This window comes from Polistes dominula, unplaced genomic scaffold (assembly GCF_049000335.1).
Source record: "Polistes dominula isolate Pdom_NZ unplaced genomic scaffold, Pdom_raw_medaka contig_82, whole genome shotgun sequence".
Taxonomy (NCBI): Eukaryota; Metazoa; Arthropoda; class Insecta; order Hymenoptera; family Vespidae; genus Polistes; species Polistes dominula.
In genome coordinates, this window is record NW_028301046.1 from 3,040,557 (window position 1) to 3,064,320 (window position 23,764).

Consider the following 23,764-nt stretch of genomic DNA (forward strand, 5'->3'; position numbering starts at 1 on the left):
AAAAAGAAATGTTGTTTAGTACTTTCCCATTGGCATGAGAACGGTTTTGTGTGTATATGTGTGTACGGTAGCGGATGAGAAACAACGAGAAATGAGAGAGATGGGGAATATGTTGGCTCGCGTTTATTAGTGTCCAATTGTGACGAGAGAAAGAGAGAGAGAGAGAGAGAGAGGTGGTACCCTGGGTGAAACACGAAAGCAAGCGCGTGAACTCGCTCATTTGCGTGGCTGTTAATTTGCCACGTTTGTGTGCGCAATGCCGCCAAGGCCGCAGCGGGATGCCAACGGACAGAGGGAAAATTAGTGCCTCGCGTGTGGGTGGCGCTTTGCGTTCTCCCTTTCCCTCTCCTTGTGTCTCTGTTGCTCCAAACTATATGTGTGTCCTCTTTTTCTCTCTCACTTGTATATTCTAACGAATAAAAATCGGCACGTCGTAAAATATCCTTCTCAACCGACGTCGAAAATCAACAAAGTCATCCGTCTTTCCTACGTAATATACAACACAACGCATACAATACATGCACATGTACTTATATTATATTTATTATTATTATTAGTGTGTGTGTGTGTGTGTGTATGCACGAGTAGATGTATACGATCCGACACACGTTCATGAATTTCTTATGAGAATACCATTAAGCTCTGATAAAAAGAGAGGATGATACGCGTTGTCGCTGAGTTTGCTTTTAGTTCAAATAAAAAATATTAAAAAAATATAAAAAGCATTACCTCTACTCCACCAACCACTTCTCTCATTTACTTCTTTTTACAGTGTCTTTATTTTAATGACTAACTCGTAACCTATCCTCTCTCTGGTAATCCACCGTTCTCTGTGCATAATTTTAACACGAAAACGCTCGATTGAGTTGTCAAATGTCGTAACGTATACTTTAAAAACTTTGAATTTCAGAACTAACACCACAAACGTAACGCCCACGACGTAATTACGTATCATTTCAAACTAACTTCTTGGTTTCTTATCGATTATGATTCTTATTTAACCATATTTTTCGTAAATCTGTATAAGCATAAATAAATTTAGCAAAGGCTCGATACGACACCTTGTCAACAAAGATATTTGTCAAACTTTATACAGTTTTAAGATTTTGAAATAAAACACACGAGAGAGAGAGAGAAAGAGAGACGAAGTTAAAAAGTTCTCAGTTTATATCACGCAACGATTAGGTTGAAAAGTTTTAAACCTTAGCTCGAGAAAATAACTAAAAAGTTTTAAAGACTTCACATACGACGAAGTGTTAAAATATACTAATAACTACTGAAAAAAAAAAAAAACCAGTAGTTATAAAAGAATATTTATGAAGCTTATTTCACAACGTTTTCTTGGAAACGATTAAATATTTAGGTCTTATTGCATGACACACACGGTATATGTTCTCCTAATGGATCGAACTGTGTAGAAAGTAAAAAAATAACAGTGTTAACAATGTCATATGGAACCCTTCCGATACATCAAAATTTATAATTTAATCTCGTAATAAAAAACCTACCTTACTTCGTATCAACACGAAACTCTTCCCTTTCATCCAATACAATAAATCTTTCTCTTTCCCACTTGAATTATTCGTAATAACCGATCCGTATTTAGCTCATGTGATATTCAAGATTCATCCGCGAAATGCCGTGGGGCTTGCGCTCGTCCCAACCAAGTTCTAACCCCCTATTAAACCTACGTAAAACTGCCCCTACCACTACCACCATCAGTGGTCCATCCACCGCGTACGTACCCCCCTTACTCACCCGACAACGTCCCCAAACGTCATTTCTCCTCCCGCGTCGCATATCATTACCATGCAAATACGACTCAGCGTGCGGCAAATCCCGCGTAAAATCATCCTTTCTATCCCCCCCCCCGTTGAAATCCCAGCAACCATCGCACCACTCTACCCCAACCCTTTCTTCCCTTCCTTCTATTGCTCAACCCTCGTCGCAATACTCTTCTCTATCCCAATGGTGGCGGCCACATATGCAAAATGTGCCGCTATCATAATAACGTTACGTCGATGAACCTTCCATTGAATAGGGCTGAACCGTGTGCATGCATGGCATCGCTAATTACCTACTCGATGGTAGCTTTCGCACGACCACCAAGCGATCTCTGCCGTGTTCTTCTTTATCACTCTTCTTCCTTCTTCCTCTACACAACCAGTTGCAAATTCAAATTGCTATCTCTCATTCTCATTCTCTCTCTCTCTCTCTCTACTCGATCGTATAATTCTAACCGATATTAGCAAATATATTGGGTTGTTCGAAAAGTTCGTGCCGATTTTCGGTAAGTGGCATTAAGTTTTTTTGTTAAAACACCTGAGAACTTCTGGAGGGACGAAATTTTGAAGTTATTTATAAATTTGGAGAAAGATTGTGAAACAGAATGGCATTTATATATACAAAAAAAAAAATACTTAAATGCGTTGTGTTTCGATCTTCCGTCAAAATCGGCACGAACTTTTTGGACAACCCAATATATATTAGGGGGACCGAAAAGTAATCAAAATTTGTCTTTGCTGGCAAAAAACATTTGTTTATTAACACGTTGAGCGTCACGTCAGCCATCGGTGGCTGACACTAGACTTTCCGTTTAGGCCGTGTCCGTCATGAGTGACTGACATGTTCAACTATTGTTTCAATACAAAGTAACACCTGTGACCTAACGGGAATTTTTCTAAAAAAATTCACGTGACACTCAACGTGTTAAAAAAATTTTAAATACTAATCAACAACAAATTATATCATCATTTTCTAACACTTTTTGCCTTACGAAAGGGAAATCGTTCAATTCTTTTTTTAAAAAATTCTTCGATTTTTCATCGACACAAACTAAATGTGTATGAACTAATCAACGAAATTTTGATTATTTTTCCATCCCCTAAATGTTGAAATCTTTTTAATGATAATTTTTTGTTTGAATTTTATTCTAACAGTAATTTAAACCGTATAAATAAAATATAATCACAGAGAAAAGCGTGAAAAAAATAATCCCATGCACATTTGAATCAATTGAAAAAGATAGATAATGTTTTATATTACCTACCAGAAAATATTATTCCCATCGTGATCGTCCTCTGTTGAATAAATATTATAAGTAAAAAGGAAATATTATAATGTTTGAAATAAAGTTGAATTTAATGCGTCGCTTTATACTCTTTTATTACTCGAATCTTAACCGTTTATGTATAATAATCTCTAAATCTCGATGAATATTTACAAAGATTTTTATCTTTTTTCTTTTTTTTTTTTTCGTGTTTGCCACCAAGCTCTCTGTCGGTAGACGTAGAAAAATATGACGGTATATGCTCGTGATGCTCTTTCTCCCTAAGTATGCATATATACACATATATATATATAAGTATATATATATCTATAATATAATATTATATATCATATATTAAATATATATATATAATTATAATATATATATAATATATATTGTATAATATTATATATGTATATATATTTATACACACACAATATATATATATATATATATATATATATATATATATATATATATATATATATACATACCTTTATATTTATATATCTATATTATAAGTATATCTATGGTATATACAAAAATGTACAACAAGAGAGGTAAGAAGATATGCGTGAGTAAATCGTAGTCCCGTATCCGCTCGTCATTATCCCTTCTAATCCTAAGTAGAATTAATGTTTGATCTCGTTGCCAAAGGCAATTCAAATATATGAACGTCGACGAGCGCGATACGAAACTAACGAAACCGCTTTTAAAGGGTTTTTTGTTATTTTTTTTTTTTTTTTTTTTTTTTTTAAAGGGAGCTTGCTTTCTATATCAGAACCTGTTGTTCCGAGATGCAGTTTGTGTTCAATCTTTCACTCCCTTTGCCCCCTTTTTTTGCCTCTTCATCTTCTTCCTCCTCCTCCTCCTCCTCCTCCTCCTCCTCCTCCTTTTCTTCTCTTACACCTTCACATTCTTTCACGGTAATTTAAACTTTAGTAAGGCTTCCTAGAGTCTTCGAGTAAACTCTTTCATTTAAAAAAAAAACTTACGAAAAAATCGCGACTTTGTCGATCAGTTTTGTTTAAATAAAAAGTAAGAAAGTTATGTTAAAAAAAAAAAAAAAAGAATTTTATTAAAAGAAAAAAAAACCTTTCGGGAGACACCGATATTCCTCTTTTCCCTTCTCTGTTTGGGGTTGTCAAAAATTATCAAATTATAAAATGCATCTAAGAAAAAAAAAAAAAAAAAGAAAAAATTCGATCTTTTTTCTCCTAGTTTTTGGTTTTTGTCTTCTTTTTTTTCTTTTGTTATTTTTTTTTTCTTTTTCTTTGTATTTATCACCAACGATAGATTAAATTTAACTACGATGAGAAATCCATTTGTCTGTCTCGCTATTTTTTTGTAATAAGAGTCCTTTTGACCATCATTAGCAACAACAACAACAACAACAACGACGACGACAACGATGACGATAACAAGAACAACAACGGCAACAAAGTCGTTCGTAAATAACGTAACACACGAATTTATATAGATGAACTCTCGGAAATAATGGTCTTCGATGACGATGACGATGATGACAATGATGACGATGATGACGACGGTAGAGACTCCATTTAATTGTCTTCAATAAAGTACTTCGTAAACTGTGGCCTTTTTGTCACCAGAACCTGTCACTATATACTTGTCATCCGCTGAGATGTCACAGCTTAGCACCGATGACGATTCCTTCGACTGAAATCAATCGATAATCGAACATGTCCAATAATCAAAATATCATCCACAAACAATGGAAATAGATAGAAAAATATAACGGTTAAAAATAATAAGTGCGACGAGAGATAAACGGATAAAAACAAAACAAACGTATGCTAGTAGTCCGGATATACCCCACGTCATTTAGCGTGATAAAAAAAAATTTCAACGTAGGTAAAAAAAAGCTTGGCTCTCACACTCTCACATCAAATTTTACGTTTGCGAAGCCAATTTCGAGTGGATATCGAAAATATTAGTATTACGTATCTACCTTGTCGTATCGTATGTATCAAAGTATTACCGTATCTACGAATTTTACTTTGCGAAATGATTTCAACGATCGCGAACGCACAGTTTATATATTATCAGATAAAATCTAAAAGGGAAGGAAAAAAAAATTAAAAAAAAAAAGATATCGTATTTTGGTTTCCCCAAAACTGCACACGGGATTTACGGGAGTAGAAAATAAATAAAGAAAAAGAGAGAGAGAGAGAGAGAGAGAGGTAGAGAGGTAGAGTGCCAAGCGGGATGTAAAAATACATTTTTGGAAACACGGTTGACAATGGAAGGGCTATAGATCTTTCGAATTCGTGACGAGAGTTAGTAGTAGTAGTCTGGGGGCTCGAAAAATCGAATATCGCGATTCAAACGAATTTGAATTTTTATTCAAAAGTGTAATCGAAACGAGATCATCCGCTTGATTTTTTTACTAGTCGACCGATAGACATTTTAACTCTTTTCCCCGTTCAATCTCGTCGTGAAAGTGAATCATTTTTATCACGCATTGAATATATATATAAAATTTGTATATAAATATTTATCAAAATAAATAATGTTTCTTACCTGGAATATCGAGGCACCATAAGGCGTACGCCATGCGTTCAAAAGGTTGTCTTTTCCCGTCGAGACGAACCATTTGCCGCTCGAAGCAAATTTCAAAGATAGTACACAGGACTCGTGCAGATGCAGCTGATACTTGTCAGGTTTTAGAGCGTGTAGCACCTCAACGTTGGAATTCTCCATGCCGACGGCTAGCCAGTCGCCAGTGGGGCAGTAACCGAGTGAGAAAATTTGCGACGTGAAATCGTGTTGCTGAAGTTGTCGACCTTCTCGTAAATCCCAAGAGCGTACCGTGTTATCGAGACCACCAGTCCACAATTTCGAACCATTTGCAGAAATATCGATGCAAGAGGCACCATCCGTGTGACCTTGGAATTGTCGAACCAACGCTTGATTTTGAAGATCCCAAACTGCAATGTTTCCATCACTGCAGCAACTGAAGCAGACTTTTGAGTCCGGAGATATTGCCAGGGCATAGCACGCAGGTGCCGATGAGGTTAATTCTGCTTTGATTCTTGGCGTTGGACTCGCCAAATCCCAAATACTCAATTGACTTGCTTCCCCACCAACTATCAATGTCCTACCATCGGGTAGTAGCTTCACTGATCTGTATTATTTCCAGAGAAAAAAAAAACCAAAACAATAATGCAATGCTCTCGCGTCCATTGGAATGACGTTTTTCTGATAATTTATCATCGTGGAATCAAAATACCATCATTTAAATAACGCGATAATGTAAGGGAATACTTTAGAGATGATTATGTAGACGGTGGTATTAAAATTCGTTCATCGGGAGATCGTATTTTCAACGATAATTAATGCATGCTCACGGAGATTTTAATCGAACAATAGCGCGCCAAATTTACATATAAGCGGGCTAAAATATATCAAATCCAGTAAAGGCTTTATAAAAGAGAGAGAGAGAGAGAGAGAGAGAGAGAAAGAGAGAGAGGAACGGGAAACGTGATTGCAAGAAACGTGTATGAAATTTAATTAACATACGAGCATTAACGATCACACAGCGGAGGAGCGAAACGCGAACAATTTGCCGCTTGGAATTTTATTACAATGCAAAAATACGCTTGACGTTCGTAAAATATCGAAAGAGAAAGAGAAAGGAAAAAAGAGAGGGGGGAGAGAGAGAGAGAGAGAGAGAGAGAGAGTAAAAGAGAGTTCTGCGCGAATTCTGGTCAATTCCTGCGGTTTTGTTTTCATTATAAATCACTGCCGCTTTTCGAATGGTTATTAATTTTTCAATGTAACATCATAATATACGCGAATGCCGTTCATCCGTATTTTTCACGCGATAAAAGTTCAATTTTTACGTTTACGTTGTTTCTTGTGACTCTATTATTGAGTATAAAAAAAGGATGGATAATTTCCACGTACCTGATGTAATTTTCACGTTGCAAACAATCAAGCTGGGAGACAGGTTTCGCACTACCAGTTCCACCCTGACTAATGTCCCAGACCTTGACGCATCCCTTGCCTCCGGTATAAACGTACTTGGTAGGATTAGAGATCGTGACCGCGCACACGACCTCGCCGTGACTTAGAGTATTAATCTGACGGGCGTGACGAGGTATCCCGTTTGCCATCAAAGCATCTAAAGGGAAGCTGGCTGGTTGCAAGTGTCCATCGCCCGACACTTGGAAACTGTAAGCTCTGTTGGACAAAAGTCAAAGACGAAATAGATGAATATTATTATTGATCATTGATAAATTTCGGATTGAGGAATTGGTACTTACGGTTTGCCGCCTGGTACACCAACTGCTCCCACAATAGGTGCTCTCATCGTTCCGTGGGGATCATAAAGTTGTTGAAGAGAAGGGGGTGCTCTAGGTGCCGCATAACCGTTGTAGCCGATCATGTCAACGTGAGGATGTTGAGCAGCTGGCCCAAGATGATGGGGAGGTGGTCCAGGTGGATAATGAGGAGGGTAAGGACCAGGTACTGCACCAGCGGTTGGTGGACCTTGTAAAAGTTTAGCCGAAGTCGATGTTTTTAAACCAGCACTAGCACTACCACCAACACCGGCACTACCAGCACTAGCACCACCACCGACAACCGAACCAGAAGTAGGCGTGAGAGACTTCGAAATAGGTGTCGTTGCTTTCTCACGTTCTTCCATTTTTTTAGCCGAAGGTGTGCTCGCATTGCTACTTGTCCCACTTCTAGGCGAGTGCGGTGTAATGTCTTTTTTCGTTTGCACGCTGCTACCCAATGGTGCCACTACCACCTTGTCTATACCATTTTCTCGGGGAGACGACCTTCCATTGACAACTGGACTCGTCGGACCCTCGCTCGCATCGTCCACCACCAGATCCTGATCGCTCTTCTCTCCGTCGCTCTATTACAACCAACAAGAAAAAAGAAATAAGAAAAACGTGATTCTCCAACTCTAACAAAATACTCTTCGTAATTACCTCCTTCTACGATAGTTATTATCTAATCGAAATTACCTATGTATAGGGGCTCTCTCTAATGCAACTAGCGACACTCGATAGGAATCTAATTAGCGATAGTGATCTAACCTGCCTTACCGAGCAACCGATTAATCGGGGGATTTCTTCGGAACGACTAAATTATAGTCTTCTCCAATACCAAAGATCCTATCGTTTATCGCACGTAGTATATATATATACATATATATATACATGTAAGTTATCTACACTATGAAATGTGAAACTTACGTGTCCGATGTCCTTGTCCTGTTCCTTCTTCATTTTCTTTATATGCATCGAGTGATCGTGATGGTTCTGAGAATGATGACCGTGATGGGACTCTTGCGGTGTTCGTGGTCGATTGTACTTGTCACCGGGAGATATGGAACTTCTCTGTAATATGAGAAAAATGTTCCTCCATTAAAATTTTTTTCTTTAATTTATCATTAACAAAAAAAAAAAAGACTTTATCAAGAAAAAATGAAAGAGATTCAAAAGAGTCAGGCAGCACCTAATACAAAATTTTATTCTATTCGAATCGATAAATGATAACATGAGAATGATATCTTATATTTTTTTTTTGTTACCAAATGATAATACGAACAAGAAGTTTTCTACATGGGATGTTACGTGACAAACCATAATTATCTACGTCGATGGTTATTAACAATCGTCAGGCGAGCTTTCGCGGTAATCGATTTCGATTTTAGCGCGGGCGACGTTGAAACGGGGAACACGATTCGTTCGTAAAGCTCGTACTCGTTTAGAGCCCAGCCCCCAGCCACTACCACCACCACCACCACCACCACCACGAGGACGATATTAAAATGTAATTTTGGCTGTCAGCGCGATTACCGCACTATTAACGATCTAGTCGAGTCCACTTTTATTATCCTCGTGCTTGCTCTCGTCGTTCAATCCTCCTCCTCCTCCTCCTCCTCTTCCTCCACCTCCCTATTCGTTCCATCGATCCAATGAATTTCACACATTTTACATTTTACACACGTATTAATACCTACAAATTTTTCCCCTTTTTTCTTTTTTTTTTTTTAATTTTTCACGATTTTTAATATGAAAACATAAAGTATCTATAAGTGAATACATTTTTTTATCACCCTTTTTTTTTGTTTTACACCTACATAATATTTTACGTGAAAATCACATGTGAGGGAAGGACCGATAAGTTGGAACCAAAAAAAAAAAAAAGAAAAGGAAAATAAAATGATAGCCGATATTTGTATATAAAAATTTTACGAATCGCAAAGTGGCACGCGTCTTGGACCATCGGTCAAGCTTTAATAAAGCATAATGGAATTCATGGATGGGAAGAGAGAACAAGAGGGAAGAGAAGGTAAAAAAGGGTTTTGTGAAAAAAGGAAAAAATAGGATAAACCGCGGTGGCCTGAAGGCTTGCGAACGTGGCTTTTCTCTCTTTCTCTCTCTCTCTCTCTCTCTCTGTCTAAAGAGAGTGTAAGAAGAGAAAATGAGCTGCGAGACGAAAAGGGACAGGAGGAAAGGGTTGGGGGTGGAGAAGAAAGGGGTCGGTCGGACTCTGGTAGGGCCGATAATGATTATAGAGTGGGCATGCATAACCTACGGCTGCTAGTGGAGAAAGAAAGAAGGAAAAAATGAAAGGGAGATATATATATATAAAACGAAAGAAAGAAAGAAAGAAAGAAAGAAAGAAAGGAGGGAAGGTAGGAGTAAAAAAAGAAGAAAAAAAATGATAGAGAGAAAGAGAAAAGGATGGAGGACACACGAGCAGCAGGCTCAGAGAACGGAACGGAACGAAACGGAACAGAACGGAAAGTGCCTCGAGCACGAAGAGAGAGGAAGAAGAGAGGAAAATAGAATAGCAAGACGCGGAATGAGAGGGCGTCGGTGGGCGTTTCGCGGTCCTGCGATGATTACAGACCCGGCAAACCTATAATACACGCTCCGCACTCCCTTCTCACCCTTCTTTATGGCCTACCTTCCTTTCTTTCCATTATTTTTTCCGTCTCACTCTTACTTCCTTTCTTTCTTTCTTTCTTGTCTCACAAACGATCCCTTTTTCCCTATCACCCACCTTCCCCTACTCCCCCCCCTCGCCGCCACATCTCTTTCCTCTATTTCGTTCTTATTCTTCTTCTTCTTCTTCTTCTTCTTCCTTTCTCACCCTTTCTCCATTTACCTATCATGCTTTTTCACGCGCAATAACACGTTCTTCTTCTTCTTCTTCTTCTTTTCGCTTCTATTTAACAATTTTGTTTTTCTTTTATTTTTTTTTTTTATTTGTGGCATCATAAACGTCTCGGAAGTACTTTGCAAAACATGTCTCTTTATTCTTCTGTAATTTGAATTCTTAACATGTAAAAGAACTTAACCGATTCGTATGTAGGAGTATACCCATAATATATATGAGTGCACATTCTACATATTTACATTTATACGTATTTACATATTTCACGTAATACATATTAATGCATTTCAGTGTTCGCACAAGCACGTTATAAACAACACTGGCGAGGGACTGCCACTCTCTCTCTCTCTCTCTCTCTCTCTCTCTTTCTATCTCCCTCTCTCTGTTTCCTCTCCTCTCTTTGAGAATTGACCGAAGGCTCACGTTGCTAGGATAATTAATTCTTCGGCCGAATTAAATTAACGATCGAATCGAAACATGGAAATTATGTATATATGAGTAAATGTTGCGTGTATGTTGAGAGTGTTATACATATATATATACATAGAATCTCACACACATACTTGTACCGATGAACGGAAGATATGTATATCGAGCATAAATTTAACGCTTCACATTCTCTATACGTTTCTCTTTCCTTCTCTTAGAATAACAAAGAGATTACCAGGTGCGCTTAAAATTCATATTTGAATTCGTAATTTCATTTCGACAAGGTGAAAACGGACAGGTAATTTTACGGTGACGGAGAAAGGTGGAAAATGCGTCTGTTACGTTTTCCCATTCTCTCTCTTTCTCTCTCTCTCTCTCTCTCTCTCTCTCTCTCTTTCTATCTCATTCTCTTTCTCACTTTCGTGCTTAATCCCAGAACGTATATAGTAGTTGAACTTCACCCCCCCCCCCTACTACCATCACTATTCTCTACGCTACTAGCAACTACTACACAACACAGCGGTTGCTCACGCTGTTAGTACTACTACTCTTCTCCATGTACTTTCTCTCTCTCTCTTTCTCTCTCTTTCTGTACGGCCACTTTCCGTGGCTCTCGAGCGTCCGTCGAAAACATAAATTGCACCGTAGAGAGCGCGTATATACGCAAAGCAGCAGCCGGCACGCCGGGGTATTCGTTCGTTGGGTTCGCTCGTTCGTTCGTTCGTTCGTTCGTTTCTACCACCCTTCGCGAGCACGAAAAGTTACACGCGTGTAATCTGCGTGTTATACACGAGGCTACGTTGAGTACCACCACGCTCGAGTACGCTTGCACGCGCTTCTCTCTGACTTACGACTTGACTATGTGCTTGTACCTTGTGCCTTGTACTTGTACTTGTGCTTGTGCCTTATGCTTGCTTGGCTATCACTCTTTCTCTCTCTCTAACTATCTCCATCTCTTTTTTTTTACAAAAGCACTATTTCTTTTCCATTTTGTTTTCTTCTTTCTTCTCATTCTTTTCTTTCCACCCTCCTCGCGTACCCATTTTCTTTCTTCTTACAAAGAGAACCCAAAATATGCTAATTACGTTGGACAAGTAGTAATCAGGAAACGGGAAGTTTTAAAAAGTCCTCCAACCTTTTCTTTCTCATATCTTCATTTTTAACGAAAAATACTATTTTTGACAGTAAAAACCGTTCTCATTTTCATCCTCATACTTTCCCCGTCATCATTCCCGTTGTCATTTACGCATTCCCAACCACCCTTCCGTCACCGACTATCAACGAGTCCAATTGCCACGATTTCACGGCTAATCGGATTATTAATTTGACGTTTCGATAAATAATTTATACGGCCAGTTCTCTCCGAATGAGAAATATTTAACGATGCGCGAGATCGCGTTGCTATAAATTTCGACGCGAGATTTGTACCCATGTATTTAGACGCACGCATGTACACATACATACATGCGTACATATGTGTATCTCTACTAGGTACGTACGAAGTAGCTACGTGCATATAAACGATGCAATAACAGCAATAACCGAGGCGAACGTTCAACGCGGAGCGTTGATTACGACCGCGAGAGAGAAAAAACAAAAAAGAAAAAAAAAAAATAAAACACAGCTTTATCGCCTTTCATCGCGCCGACATTCGACGCAGATAATGGGGAAATTCGTTACAATCGAGAATCGCTTGCAGCACGAACGAGCTTTCGAAAAAAATAAAAAAAATAAAATAAAAATATATTTAAAAAAAAAATAAAACAGAAAATATCGTTTAACTACATACATACATACATACATACATACATACATATATGTATATAATGAATATGTTATATTCTAAATAATATACATAAAGAGTATATATTTTTCTGATAGCAAAATGCATAGCTCGCGTGACTCCATTTATGAATCTTTCTCTCTTCCGAGGGAATTAAGATGCGAAAAAAAAAAATCGAATAATTTTTCTTTATAATTTGAGTTTAAAATTGTTCGCCTACTCACATGTCTCTCCTCGGTCGAGCTAAGACCTGCAACAGAATAAAAAAAAAATATCTCGTTAGCCCGACTCTTTTTTTTCTTTGTTTTTTTTTTTTTTTTTTTCAATGGGATAAGAATAATCTCGACGTTCAATATGGTCATGTACAAATAATTCTTTTATATATTTTAAAAATCATTATTTTTCGCATTTAATCTAACCCCCACCACCCTTTCTCTCTCTCTCTCTCTCTCTCACTTGTACTTTATATCCTTTTTCATTTCTTTTTTCCTCTCTTTTTTTTTTCTTTCTTTCTTTTAATCATCGAAAACGATTTTTTCTCTTTGTCCGACGAAGCGTGGAAAGAGTCGAGAGAAAAAAAGAAAAAAGGAAAAAATGGCAGTGAGCGGAAAACGTTATACCTACTACACGCGCGAAACGCGTCGATAAAATGTTAATAACATAGAAAGGGATGTGCACGAGAGGTCTATGGAATCCAAAAAAAAAAAAAAAAAGAGAGAGAGAGAGAAAGAGAAAGAGAAAGATGTGGTGGAAGGGAGGAGGAGGAGGAGGAGGAGGAAGAGCAGAGGGTGAGAGAGGGAAAACGGCACCCGTATAAATGATCTTCATGCATATTTATGCGCTTTTCGCTGAAAACCGCTGGTGTACGCTCTAACAGGGTGACGCAACACGCTTTCGTCTCTCTCTCGAAAGCGGATACCCGAAAAGCGCTTTGAAAATTTCCGGGCAAGCGAACCAACTCGTCCTGTTCTATCCCATCCCCACCCAATAACCCCCCTCTTACCAACACCTCTTCCATCCTTCTCATCCTCACACCCCCTGGCACTCTCTTTGCGTCGCCTAGACACTACATATTTTTTTTAACGTCATGCACGTTGCACCTCCGATGCCTGCCCTCCTCTCTTTCCCTCTTCCTCTCTTCCCTCTCTCTCTCTCTCTCTCTCTCTCTCTCTCTTTTACTCGAACCCCTTCAACCATCATCACCACCACCACCATACCACCACCAACGCCTACCAACACTATCCCACATCATCCCCTTTATCAACGCCTGAACGCAAGCTTTTCATTCAACGCGGGAAATGATATGTGTGTGTATGTGTATGTGAGTGCGTGTGTGTGTGTGTGTGTGCATACGCGTCGAGTATCGCAAAGATCAAACGAGTTTCGTCTATGAAAGAGTAGAAAATTTCGTTTTTCTATCGGTACAATCCATGGAAATATCTTTGAATATTTCTATTTTTTAATTTATATAAATATATACAGGGTGTCATCTTAAATGCATTCTATAGTTGATATATCGATGATTAAATTTAATAAGAATAATTATTGCACATTTATATAATGACATTTATACTACAAATAATTTTTTTTTTTTTATATATATATATAGGATTCATTGTTCAGCCCTTTCAGTACTACAACCGCCTATAAGCGGCATTCCTAAATACATCCCCCAGATCCTACTATTTTTTTTTTTTTTTTTTTTTTAATAAACGTGACGAGAAAACAGTGAAAGAAATTGGTTGGAAATGATCTTTTTTTCTTGTTCTTATCTTTCTTTCTCTATCTCACGATCTTTCATATTGTACAAAGTAATTTCTTGCCATTTATTATCTCAAGGAAGTGTTCGTTTCGAATACTTCCGTAACATCATAGGTCGAATGCATAACCCGTAATTACCGTTGGTGGGCACATCGTGTCTTATCTTTTTCACCAATTTCTGACGTTTACATTATATACAATGGCACGAAGGCATTTCATATTGTTCTTTGGTTATATCAACTCGGCTTTTTACGATAACGATCATTGGAACAGAAAAATGGTCAAAGATCACGCATGAATATGTATACACTATATATATATATCCTTTTTTTTTTATTAATTTCTTTTTACTGTTTTCGTGCTTCTACAACAAGTGTAGTATGACTCTTCTAATATACGTTGAATAAAGTAGAAAGAGAAGAAAGCGTGTTAAGTGTACACCCTGTATATATATTCATACAACTATAACCCGAATAAATTCCATATACTTTTCTTGACAATGTTACGATAAGAGGTTCGCGTGTGACGGTACCATCGTGAATTATCATGTCCCATCGAGACTTTCGCTCGACAACAACTCACCACACAACGATACGCGACGACGACAACGACGACGAATGAACGTACCGAGTGATCGGTCACGAGGCATGTAACAACGCAATTCAACGCAACGCGGCAAGGCCCCACATTTACAATCATTATGCGGAGAAACGGAAGAAACACACACGCGATCTTTCGACTATTTCGCGGATAGCTAGCTAACCGAAGGGTGGGTATTACTGCACCACCTTCTTTAAAATGACCAAAAAAAACCGTGTCCTTCATTCCAAGCTATTAAAACGAGTAATACGTACTCCTATAATTTCTATCTACGAATGTAAACCTTTTTCACTCATCTAATTAACATAAGTCGCGTTTAATTTTCGTCCTAATCGATTTTCACGTTTAATCAAACGACAAATAAATTCTGTCTCACGAACCCCGCCCCTCCCCCTCCCCTCCCCTGACGTGTGCAAAAATAAATTCCCCCAAAGGAAACAAAAAATTGTAAAAAAAAAAATAATAATTAAAAACAAAGAAGAAGAAGAAAATAAAAAAGAAAAATATGAACATACTTGCGGATGGATATGAGATAGGCATATAATAATCTAGATTTGATAGATGTTCTATATAATCGCCTTGATGATATCTAAAAAACTGACCACCGTTGCTTTTAAGATCATCCGGTTGGCCACGATGAATCTCTGGTTTAGCTAACATCGAAAGAGGATGAGCAGTAGTTGTTCCTGGTGTAGCTGCTGTTCCCGGAGTCAATCCAAGGCTGAGTAAAGTTGCGGAAGTTGAAGTTGGTACCGGAAGACCACCAGTTGGTCCTAATCCAGGAAGACCCGAGATTCCTGGATGGGCAGCAATAGCCGCTCCTGGCAGTTGTTGAGCGTGTATTTGCTGCAATATACGTGGAATATCGGACCTCTGTTGTTGCAACGTCTGCAAGGAAAACATAATTATATTTAACGAGCGTGAACAACGTATGTATGTTTTATGTATTGGTATTCAAGTATATACGATGTATGTCAATGTTTTTTTTATTTCGATGCATTTCATACGTTCTTACAAGGACTTGCAAACTGATGACAACAGTGTTTACGATAGAAAAAGAAAAAAGAAGTAACAAAATTTCCAACAGTAAATTTAAACCCACGATAGATTAGACGAGAACCAACTCGAGTTTAAAATTTGCTCAATAGATGATAAATAAGAGAATTGTATTGAGAAATCAATATGTGATTTATCATATAGGGGTTAATGTCCTAAATAAACGAACATTTATATGGACGTGTCAATAAAGTAATCCTACCCTCATTATTATCCACCCTTCTCTAAAAAGCAGGCAGGTACGGGTATATTTGTCCACAAGTTTTCGCCTTTCTCATATTACCCATCCTATCGAAGTAGAAACGTAAACGTTGCTAAACTAGTATTGTACGTTTGAGAAGGCACCGAGTAGAAAGACAGAGAGAGAAAGAGAAAAAGAGAGAAGAGATACAAAAGGCTATTATTCAAGTATGTAACTGCTACATGTATTATAGAAAGAGTGAGAAGGAAAGAATATTGATCGTGTTCTAGATAATAGGTTTCGAAAATAGAAAGCGCAAGGAAAGGAAGAGTCGATAGAAGCGACGAAGGGAGAGGAGAAGTAGGGTCGTTCGACAAGCCCTAGGGATTGCGACATTTGTATATATATATATATATATATATATATATATATATATATATATATATATATACGTATAATTTAATGTAAGATAGTGTGCGTGTGTCGAGACGTAAACGTGAAAAGGGAAGGGTAGGGGGAATCCCGATAAACTCGTTACGCGTGCGAATCGTGCTTATCGTGGATTTCACTTTAGGCACTTAGGGGTGTGCAAAGAGAGAGAGACAGAGAGACAAGGGGAGAGAAGAGCCTGAGGGGTTTGCCAGCACTAGGGGTGGATTATACGAAATAATCCCTCTCGGGCTACGCGCCGATTGTGTGCGATAGTTATTTCCCCGTCTCCGCCCAGTGAACTCGCCCCGAAGGGCTGCGGATTGCCTTCTCTATGTAGGTTCCTTCCTTGCTTGGAATGAGTCGCCAGGAGAAGGTCACGTAGGTATATATATATATATATATATCTATCTATGTATACGTATATATATATACATAGATTCCCCCGTCGGTGCCAAGACCAGCCAACGTTTATCTCTCCGGGGACGTATTTGCGGCCCGCTACCGGCACGTACGTGAGGAAGTACCGTGCAATTTGCCCCCCGGCCACTCGACTTCCGGTTTAAGGGCCACACCGACTCGAGTTTCCTGTAACCCTCCAGAAAAGCCCCTCCTCCTCCTCCTCTTCCTCCTTCTTCTCCTCTTTCTCACCGAAGCTACCTTTCTACCTCGGCTTTGCGTCCGGATTCATCACGTGCCACTTCATTATCCTATCTTTATTTCCGCTTTTCTTTCCCTTTGCAAGTTTAATCCTTGCGATAATATGAAAATAAAAAAAAAAATCGGAACTTTGTTCTTCCATAATTTAAATGACACGTACAACTTCTCCATCCCTCCAGTTTCGTCAGCTGTTAATTTGAATTCGAATACCAAATTCGAATTGGTTAGAAAGGTAATTAGAATCCCAAACGACATTTTCACGTTTAAGAATCGTCTGAACAAACGTTTATGACTAAAATTGTGACAAATCGAAATAATGAAAAAGATGGCAAGAAAAAATCCCTTCAAAAAGAAGAACTACAAAAGAAGAGTGGGGTTCTGTGCGTCTGGATTGAAAGTAAGGATGATTAAAGGCCTAAAGAGAAAGAGAGAGAGAGAGAGGTGAGACTATCACCCCTCCTTACCTGTGCGGCTTAAACGCATCGAGGTAAACGTGACAAAAAGCCGTGTGTGTTAGAGGGGGTTCTACATGAGCGAGTGTGAGCGAGCATGAACGTAAATGCATGTGTGTACGAGGGAGACAGTTCAATCGACAGAGACAGGCACAAACAGACAGAGAAAATGATAGATAGAGAGGGATAGATAGAAAGGGGATAAGGGGATAGGGAAGGGAAGGGAGTTCGAAGGGCTGATGCGTTCAGTGTGCAGTATTATTAAACGAAATATTGATTCAAGCCCTGTTTACCGAGTAATACATATTCATGGAGGGTTGGCGCTTCTGTCTATTTGCCCTCATCGCCTCCAGAACGCGTCTCCCCTTTCAAACTCACCCCCCCTAACCCTCCTTTACCCTCTATTCCCTTTCGTCTCCGTCTCTATCTCTCCCTATCTCATTCTCTCTCATTCTGTTCTTTCGTAGGTTACTACCAATATACAACACCTGATTACTGAGAACCACAAGATCGTTTTTTTACCTTCCTTTCCCCCTTCTGCCTTTTTTTTTCTTTCTTTTCCTCAAACGATGAAGGTGGCCATCTTCTCTCGAACCTATCTTTTACGTTTATTATTCGTTTTTTATGATGTAATAAAATTACTATTGCTTATTGGAATTTCTATCCTTTCTCGATCAACTTTAACAAATGATGATAATTTCTTTTATTTACTTTATTTATTTTATAATATGTGAATTGTTTGTGTTTTCTTCTCTCTCTTTTCTCTCTCTCTCTCTCTCTCTTGCTTTCTGTTAGAGAATCAGTTTCATTTGAAGAAATAATTGAAGTCAATTCTCGATATACTTGACGTAGACCAACCGAGGTTGATTTCTGTACACGTTCGTTTAGGATTTGCTATCGGGCGACTGGAAAATTATTCGAGTCATGCACGCGAAGAGATAGAGAGAGAGAGAGAGAGAGAGGGAAGGATAAGGGTTAGGGTGAAGGAAGGGATGAGGGGTTTAGTACCAACTTGGAACTCAATTACACGCGACGGGTCACCACGGTCGCATGCCAATTTCCAACGAGTGAGCGTGCTTATCATATCCCGACCAAAATGCATGTTACCTTCTCTGACTTCTATAGAAGTATGAATGAAATAACCGTTGACTTAAAGACTTCGTTAGTTTGTTAACTTTTGTTTTTTTTAATAATTTATATTAATAATAATTGTCTTCGATATTTTCGATTTAACAATTTATCATTTGTGAGAATATTATATTCCAATGTTTTTTTTTATTTTTTTTTATTAAACGTTTATTGTGTTAAATGAAATAAAATACGACACACGTGGGTGTAAGATTGCAAAAGTATTATTAAATTTACAAAAATTCTGTCTGTTAACCGTGATAAATGTAAATATTAAACGAATAATATATTTGTAATTAACATAAAAGAGATTAACCCCATTCTACCCACACCTTAAGAAAGATTTGTGTCATTATAATCGATAAAGATAAATGATAAACGAATAAGGTAAAAAATGTCGCGAATTTTTCTTCGTTTTTTAAAAGATATTAAAATCAAACTCAATGAATAATTAATGAAACATTTGTTAGTCGCAATAAAATATTTATTCGTCAATGATAAGAATATCGTTGAAATAATTATTGTGCTATACGAATAAATAGATGAATTAATTATTTAAAAAATGAAAATCTAACTTACCCCAATTATAGAATTGAGTTCCCCCATTGTAACTTGTTTCGCCCTATCAACAGCCGTAGCAACTTGTTGTTGATGTTCCTGAGAAAGATACGGCAACATCTGAGCAATAATGGCGCTCAGTCTCTTCGATATCTCGGTCTGTGAAATCAAAAATCAAATCAAAAATCAAAATATAATCAACATTGCAATTAAATTCGTCCATTATCGTTAACGATGGATAGAGACGCTTCTAAACACCATGAGCAAGTAGAAAAATGAATTTAAAAAAAAAAAAGAAGGAAGATGACAGATTTTGAAATTCTTTTTTTTTTTGAGTTTGAGAGAGAAAATGCAATCGTTGAGTAAAGACAACCAGAAAGGGAAAGAGAAGGAGAGAGACAGGGTGATGAGTGAAATAGGGTTGGTAGAATGACGGGATGAAAGGAGAGAGGAAAGAGGGGGAGGGGAAGTTGAGGAAGAGGAAGAAGAAGAAGAATGTATCGCGTTCCACGCTTTGTGTGAGCTTTTATAGAAATTATAAAGCACTTATACGTATTATAGTGCAGACGGTATAAAATAAAAAAAAAACATCGTGGCTTAGCGAGAAAGCGTAATGCTTTTCTCTCTCTCTCTATCTCTCTCTCTCACACACACACACACACACTCTCTCTCTCTGTATCCTCTTCTTCCATTTTTCGCCATTATACGATGCTCGATGGCTGCAAACGATAGCTCTTCTTTCATATATATACATATATGTGTATATACACTGTGTTACACAAAGAAATATCTATATGTAATATTTACATATATGTGTGTATGTACACGTGAAAAACGTTTTTATAAAATCTCTTAAAATTGTTCTTTAAAAGACTCTATTCTTCGATCTGACAATCGATATTCATTTATTAAATCTATATCTATATTCAATTAGTTATATACTTAAAAAAAAACCGATGTTTCCAAATGTTACATTTTTCAATAGGAAATTAATTGATAAACATTAATTGCATTTCTAAATTTTCTATCATATCACCGATCGATCTAACTTATAACTACATTTTTCAATCTTGTTTATTTTTGTTACTATCAAATTTGATTACAAATCAGCCACTGGGCGCCGTATCAGCGCCGCTCGAGTTGCCACTTAAATCTGCCAGGCGTTAATTCGGCACTACTTAAGTGCAAAGGGTTAATAAATTTCATTGAAACTACATTTGACTATATTTATTTTTTAACTTTAATACTATCGGTCCCAAAGATCGACGGTGGCCAAACGAAAAGTAAGGTGCTGGTCCCAAGGGACCGGCGCCGGCTGTCCTCAGGGACTGGCGCCGCACTTAACGTGTTAATGGTAAAATTCCAAATAAGATATAAAGATATATTTCGTTTGAAAGATGTAACAAAAAAAAAGAAAAAAATTTGGGTTATAGAAGGTTAAGAGATCTTAAAAGACGTGTCATCGAACTTTTATGTAGCTTAAATATCGTTTTTAAGAGCCAAGGAAAGGAAAAAGAAAAAGAGACAGGAAAAAAAGGTAAAGTGATTCGGAGTTTCCTTGGAGTCAAGAGTGCTCGTATTTTGAAAGCTTGAAAGGACAAACTTATGTTAGACGAAAAAGAAGAAGAAAAAAGAGAGAGAGGTTACGCTTTCTTCTATTTTAATCTCAGCTAAACTCGTGCCAACGCCGCAGAAATGAAACCAAACGAGAAAGGAGAGAACTCTGAATTGAACGACGAGTAATGAAAAGAGATTAAAGATAAAACTGTCGAAATAAAGTACGGCAAAACATTTAATAAGAATCAAATAATACGTGGGTGGACATAATCAGATTTCGAGTATTATATATATATAGTAAATAAAATATTGATGAATGATACATTTTATTCGAAAAATCGTTCTATTTGCTTTCAAAGTACGAATCTTTATTTAATTTTATATTTTTTTTTTTAAATAAATCATCTCGAGTTGAAAAGTTTTAATAGACATATTATAAATCACAGTAATTATGTTTACGTATAAAATAATAAAAAGTATATTAACACACTATCGGCGGGTCACGTATTAATACGTTTTATGCAGAACGTAAGCTAAGTTTCAGTAGAACACTTACTAATGCTTGTGTTTTTTTTTTTTCATTGTCACTAATGTTTTAGCAGGTATGATGTTTTTGGTTGTTTCTTTTTTTTTTTTTTGTAAAGTCTGACCAGTGTTTAGTCCTAAATTATTTATTAATTTTTAAGAAAAACTAATAATTTGATGAAATGTGCTATTTTGACACTGCAAGTTTCGTGCTTACATAGTAGGATAAATTCAGTTGATTGATTTTGATAAGCATTGATTTTAAGTTTTGTACATCTTCGAAATACTATTGATCTTTGAAATCCTACTATTAAATGTGAAGATATAACATGTTTTCTAAAAAGTGTACTGCTTTCATATTTCGCTCATTTTCGCCCATTACACGTGTGAGTCAAGCTCACGATATTCCCGACGATAATGTGTTACAATAAAACACTTGACGTTTTATAATTAAAAATTATATAGCTAAATAATCGACTATATATATTTCGTGCTTATTAAACTTTCAACTTAAAGATATACTTTAAAAAAAAAAAAAAAAAAAAAAGAATTTAAATAAACGTTACTTAGAAAATGTAGTCTGCGTCAATACTTCAGTTCAATAGTATTATTTGTATAATAAGTGTATGCAATACACGTATAAAATGAAACGTGTTTACAGAAAAGATCGGCAAAACTGGTTACTTAAAAAATGTTCATGTTTTTTTTCTCTCTCTCTCTCTCTCTCTCTCTCTCTCTTTGCATAATTTGTATAAGAGTGGATCGAACGAAGTATGAAAAAAGAAAATATCAATGTATATGAAAAAAAAATAAAAATAAAATAAAAATACTTCATCATCGTAGGCGTTAGAATTGAGAGAAGCCATCGTACTTTGTAATAAGAAAAAAAAAAAAAAAAAAGGAAAACAAGGTAATAAAAATAATAATAATAATAATAATAAAAAACAAATGGAAGAAGAAAGGAATATTCTTGTTCATTCCCATCGACAATTCCAACGTTCGTTTCGTTTCGTTTCGTTGGTACGTTCGTTCGTTCGTTCGTTCTTCTTCTTTTTCTTTTTCTTTCGTTTAAATCGTTACTCGTGTCGTCGAGTCATCGCGGCAAATGTTTATTCGCCGGTATATACTCGGAGCAAACTTATCTCACCTTAATGACTTTGGCAAACACATGCGAGAATCGACGACGCGCGACATCTCCTCTAGCGCGAGTAACGCAGTCGGAAAATAAAACTCCACTCGAAAGAGGAAACCATGAAGGTGGAGGAGGAGGAGGAGAAGAAGGAGGAGGAGGATCGTGATAAAGAGAAGGAAGTGGAATGAGACGATAAATAAAAAAAAAAAAAAAAAGAAGAAAAAAGAGGATATTGCATGAACGTATAATAAGTATATAAATACATATGTATATACAAACGGTACGATAAACGCTTGATGACCAATCTTTACTTATTCCTTCTCAAAATGTTAACGTAATATGTCATAAATTTAATTTTCTTTTTCTTTTTCTTTTTCTTTTTCTTTCATTTTTTTTTTTTTTTTTATTCATTTGTATAAATGACAAAAAAAAAGTGGAATTATATTATATTTATGAAACATAGTAATTAAGTTAAAAATGGAGAGATGTCAGAAAAAAAATCAAAATATAAATATAATAAATAATAATAATAATAATAATAAAATAAAGATAATATATTATTTTTTTATATAAAAAATTTAAATATAAATACAATAAATATAATATAATATAATATTAATTAATATTAAGTTATTAATTATGAAATGTCTGATTACTCGGATTATTTTCATCTCTAAATCTGACATTTCATATTTAATGACCTAATATAATAATAAATAATAATAAAAAGATAAAATAATTAAATATAAAATAAAGATAATATTATTTTTTATTTATTATTTATTTATGTATACATATATTTTTATTCATTATTTTTATTAAACTTTACGTATTTTTACCTATAAACAAATCACAACGACATTGTTTCAAACAAGACACGTTTATCGTATCACGTTACGTTATTATATATATATATATATATATATGCAATATATACCACTTACGTTTTACTTTACGATATTATAAAAAAAAAAAATCTTTAATAATTTCGAATGGCAAAGATTATTTACCTGTTTGTGCATCTCGACGTTGAGTCCGTACGACATCTCGTAATACTGTAACAAACAAAATACAAAATAAAAATAAAATATATATATATATAGATACAACAAGTTTATCTTTTTATTCTACAAAAATTGCAAGAAAGAAAATAATGAAAAAGATAGAAATAGAAGAATTACACACATACAAAGCAAAAAAAAAAAAAAAAAAGCAAAAAAAACCACGTTGAATGAATTTTAATTTTGAAGAGAATTCGAGACGTTTCTCGACTCTAATTACACTCTCTTCTTAGTAT

The 23,764-nt window shown here is 36.3% G+C and overlaps 1 protein-coding gene across 1 annotated transcript in view; it reads right to left on the reverse strand.

Moving 5' to 3' along the window:
• Positions 1-3,913: 3,913 nt before the first annotated feature.
• Positions 3,914-23,764, reverse strand: part of LOC107074642 (protein groucho) — a 51,664-nt gene continuing 31,813 nt past the window's right edge. Inside the window, exons 4-12 of the mRNA XM_015336273.2 lie at positions 23,478-23,522; positions 19,275-19,412; positions 15,392-15,677; positions 12,653-12,678; positions 8,284-8,427; positions 7,339-7,940; positions 6,980-7,255; positions 5,594-6,197; positions 3,914-4,729 (exon numbers count right to left, since the gene is read on the reverse strand). Of these exons, the coding sequence (XP_015191759.2) occupies positions 4,622-4,729; positions 5,594-6,197; positions 6,980-7,255; positions 7,339-7,940; positions 8,284-8,427; positions 12,653-12,678; positions 15,392-15,677; positions 19,275-19,412; positions 23,478-23,522 (2,229 nt within the window). The 3' untranslated portion in view covers positions 3,914-4,621. The remainder of the gene's footprint in view (positions 4,730-5,593; positions 6,198-6,979; positions 7,256-7,338; positions 7,941-8,283; positions 8,428-12,652; positions 12,679-15,391; positions 15,678-19,274; positions 19,413-23,477; positions 23,523-23,764) is intronic.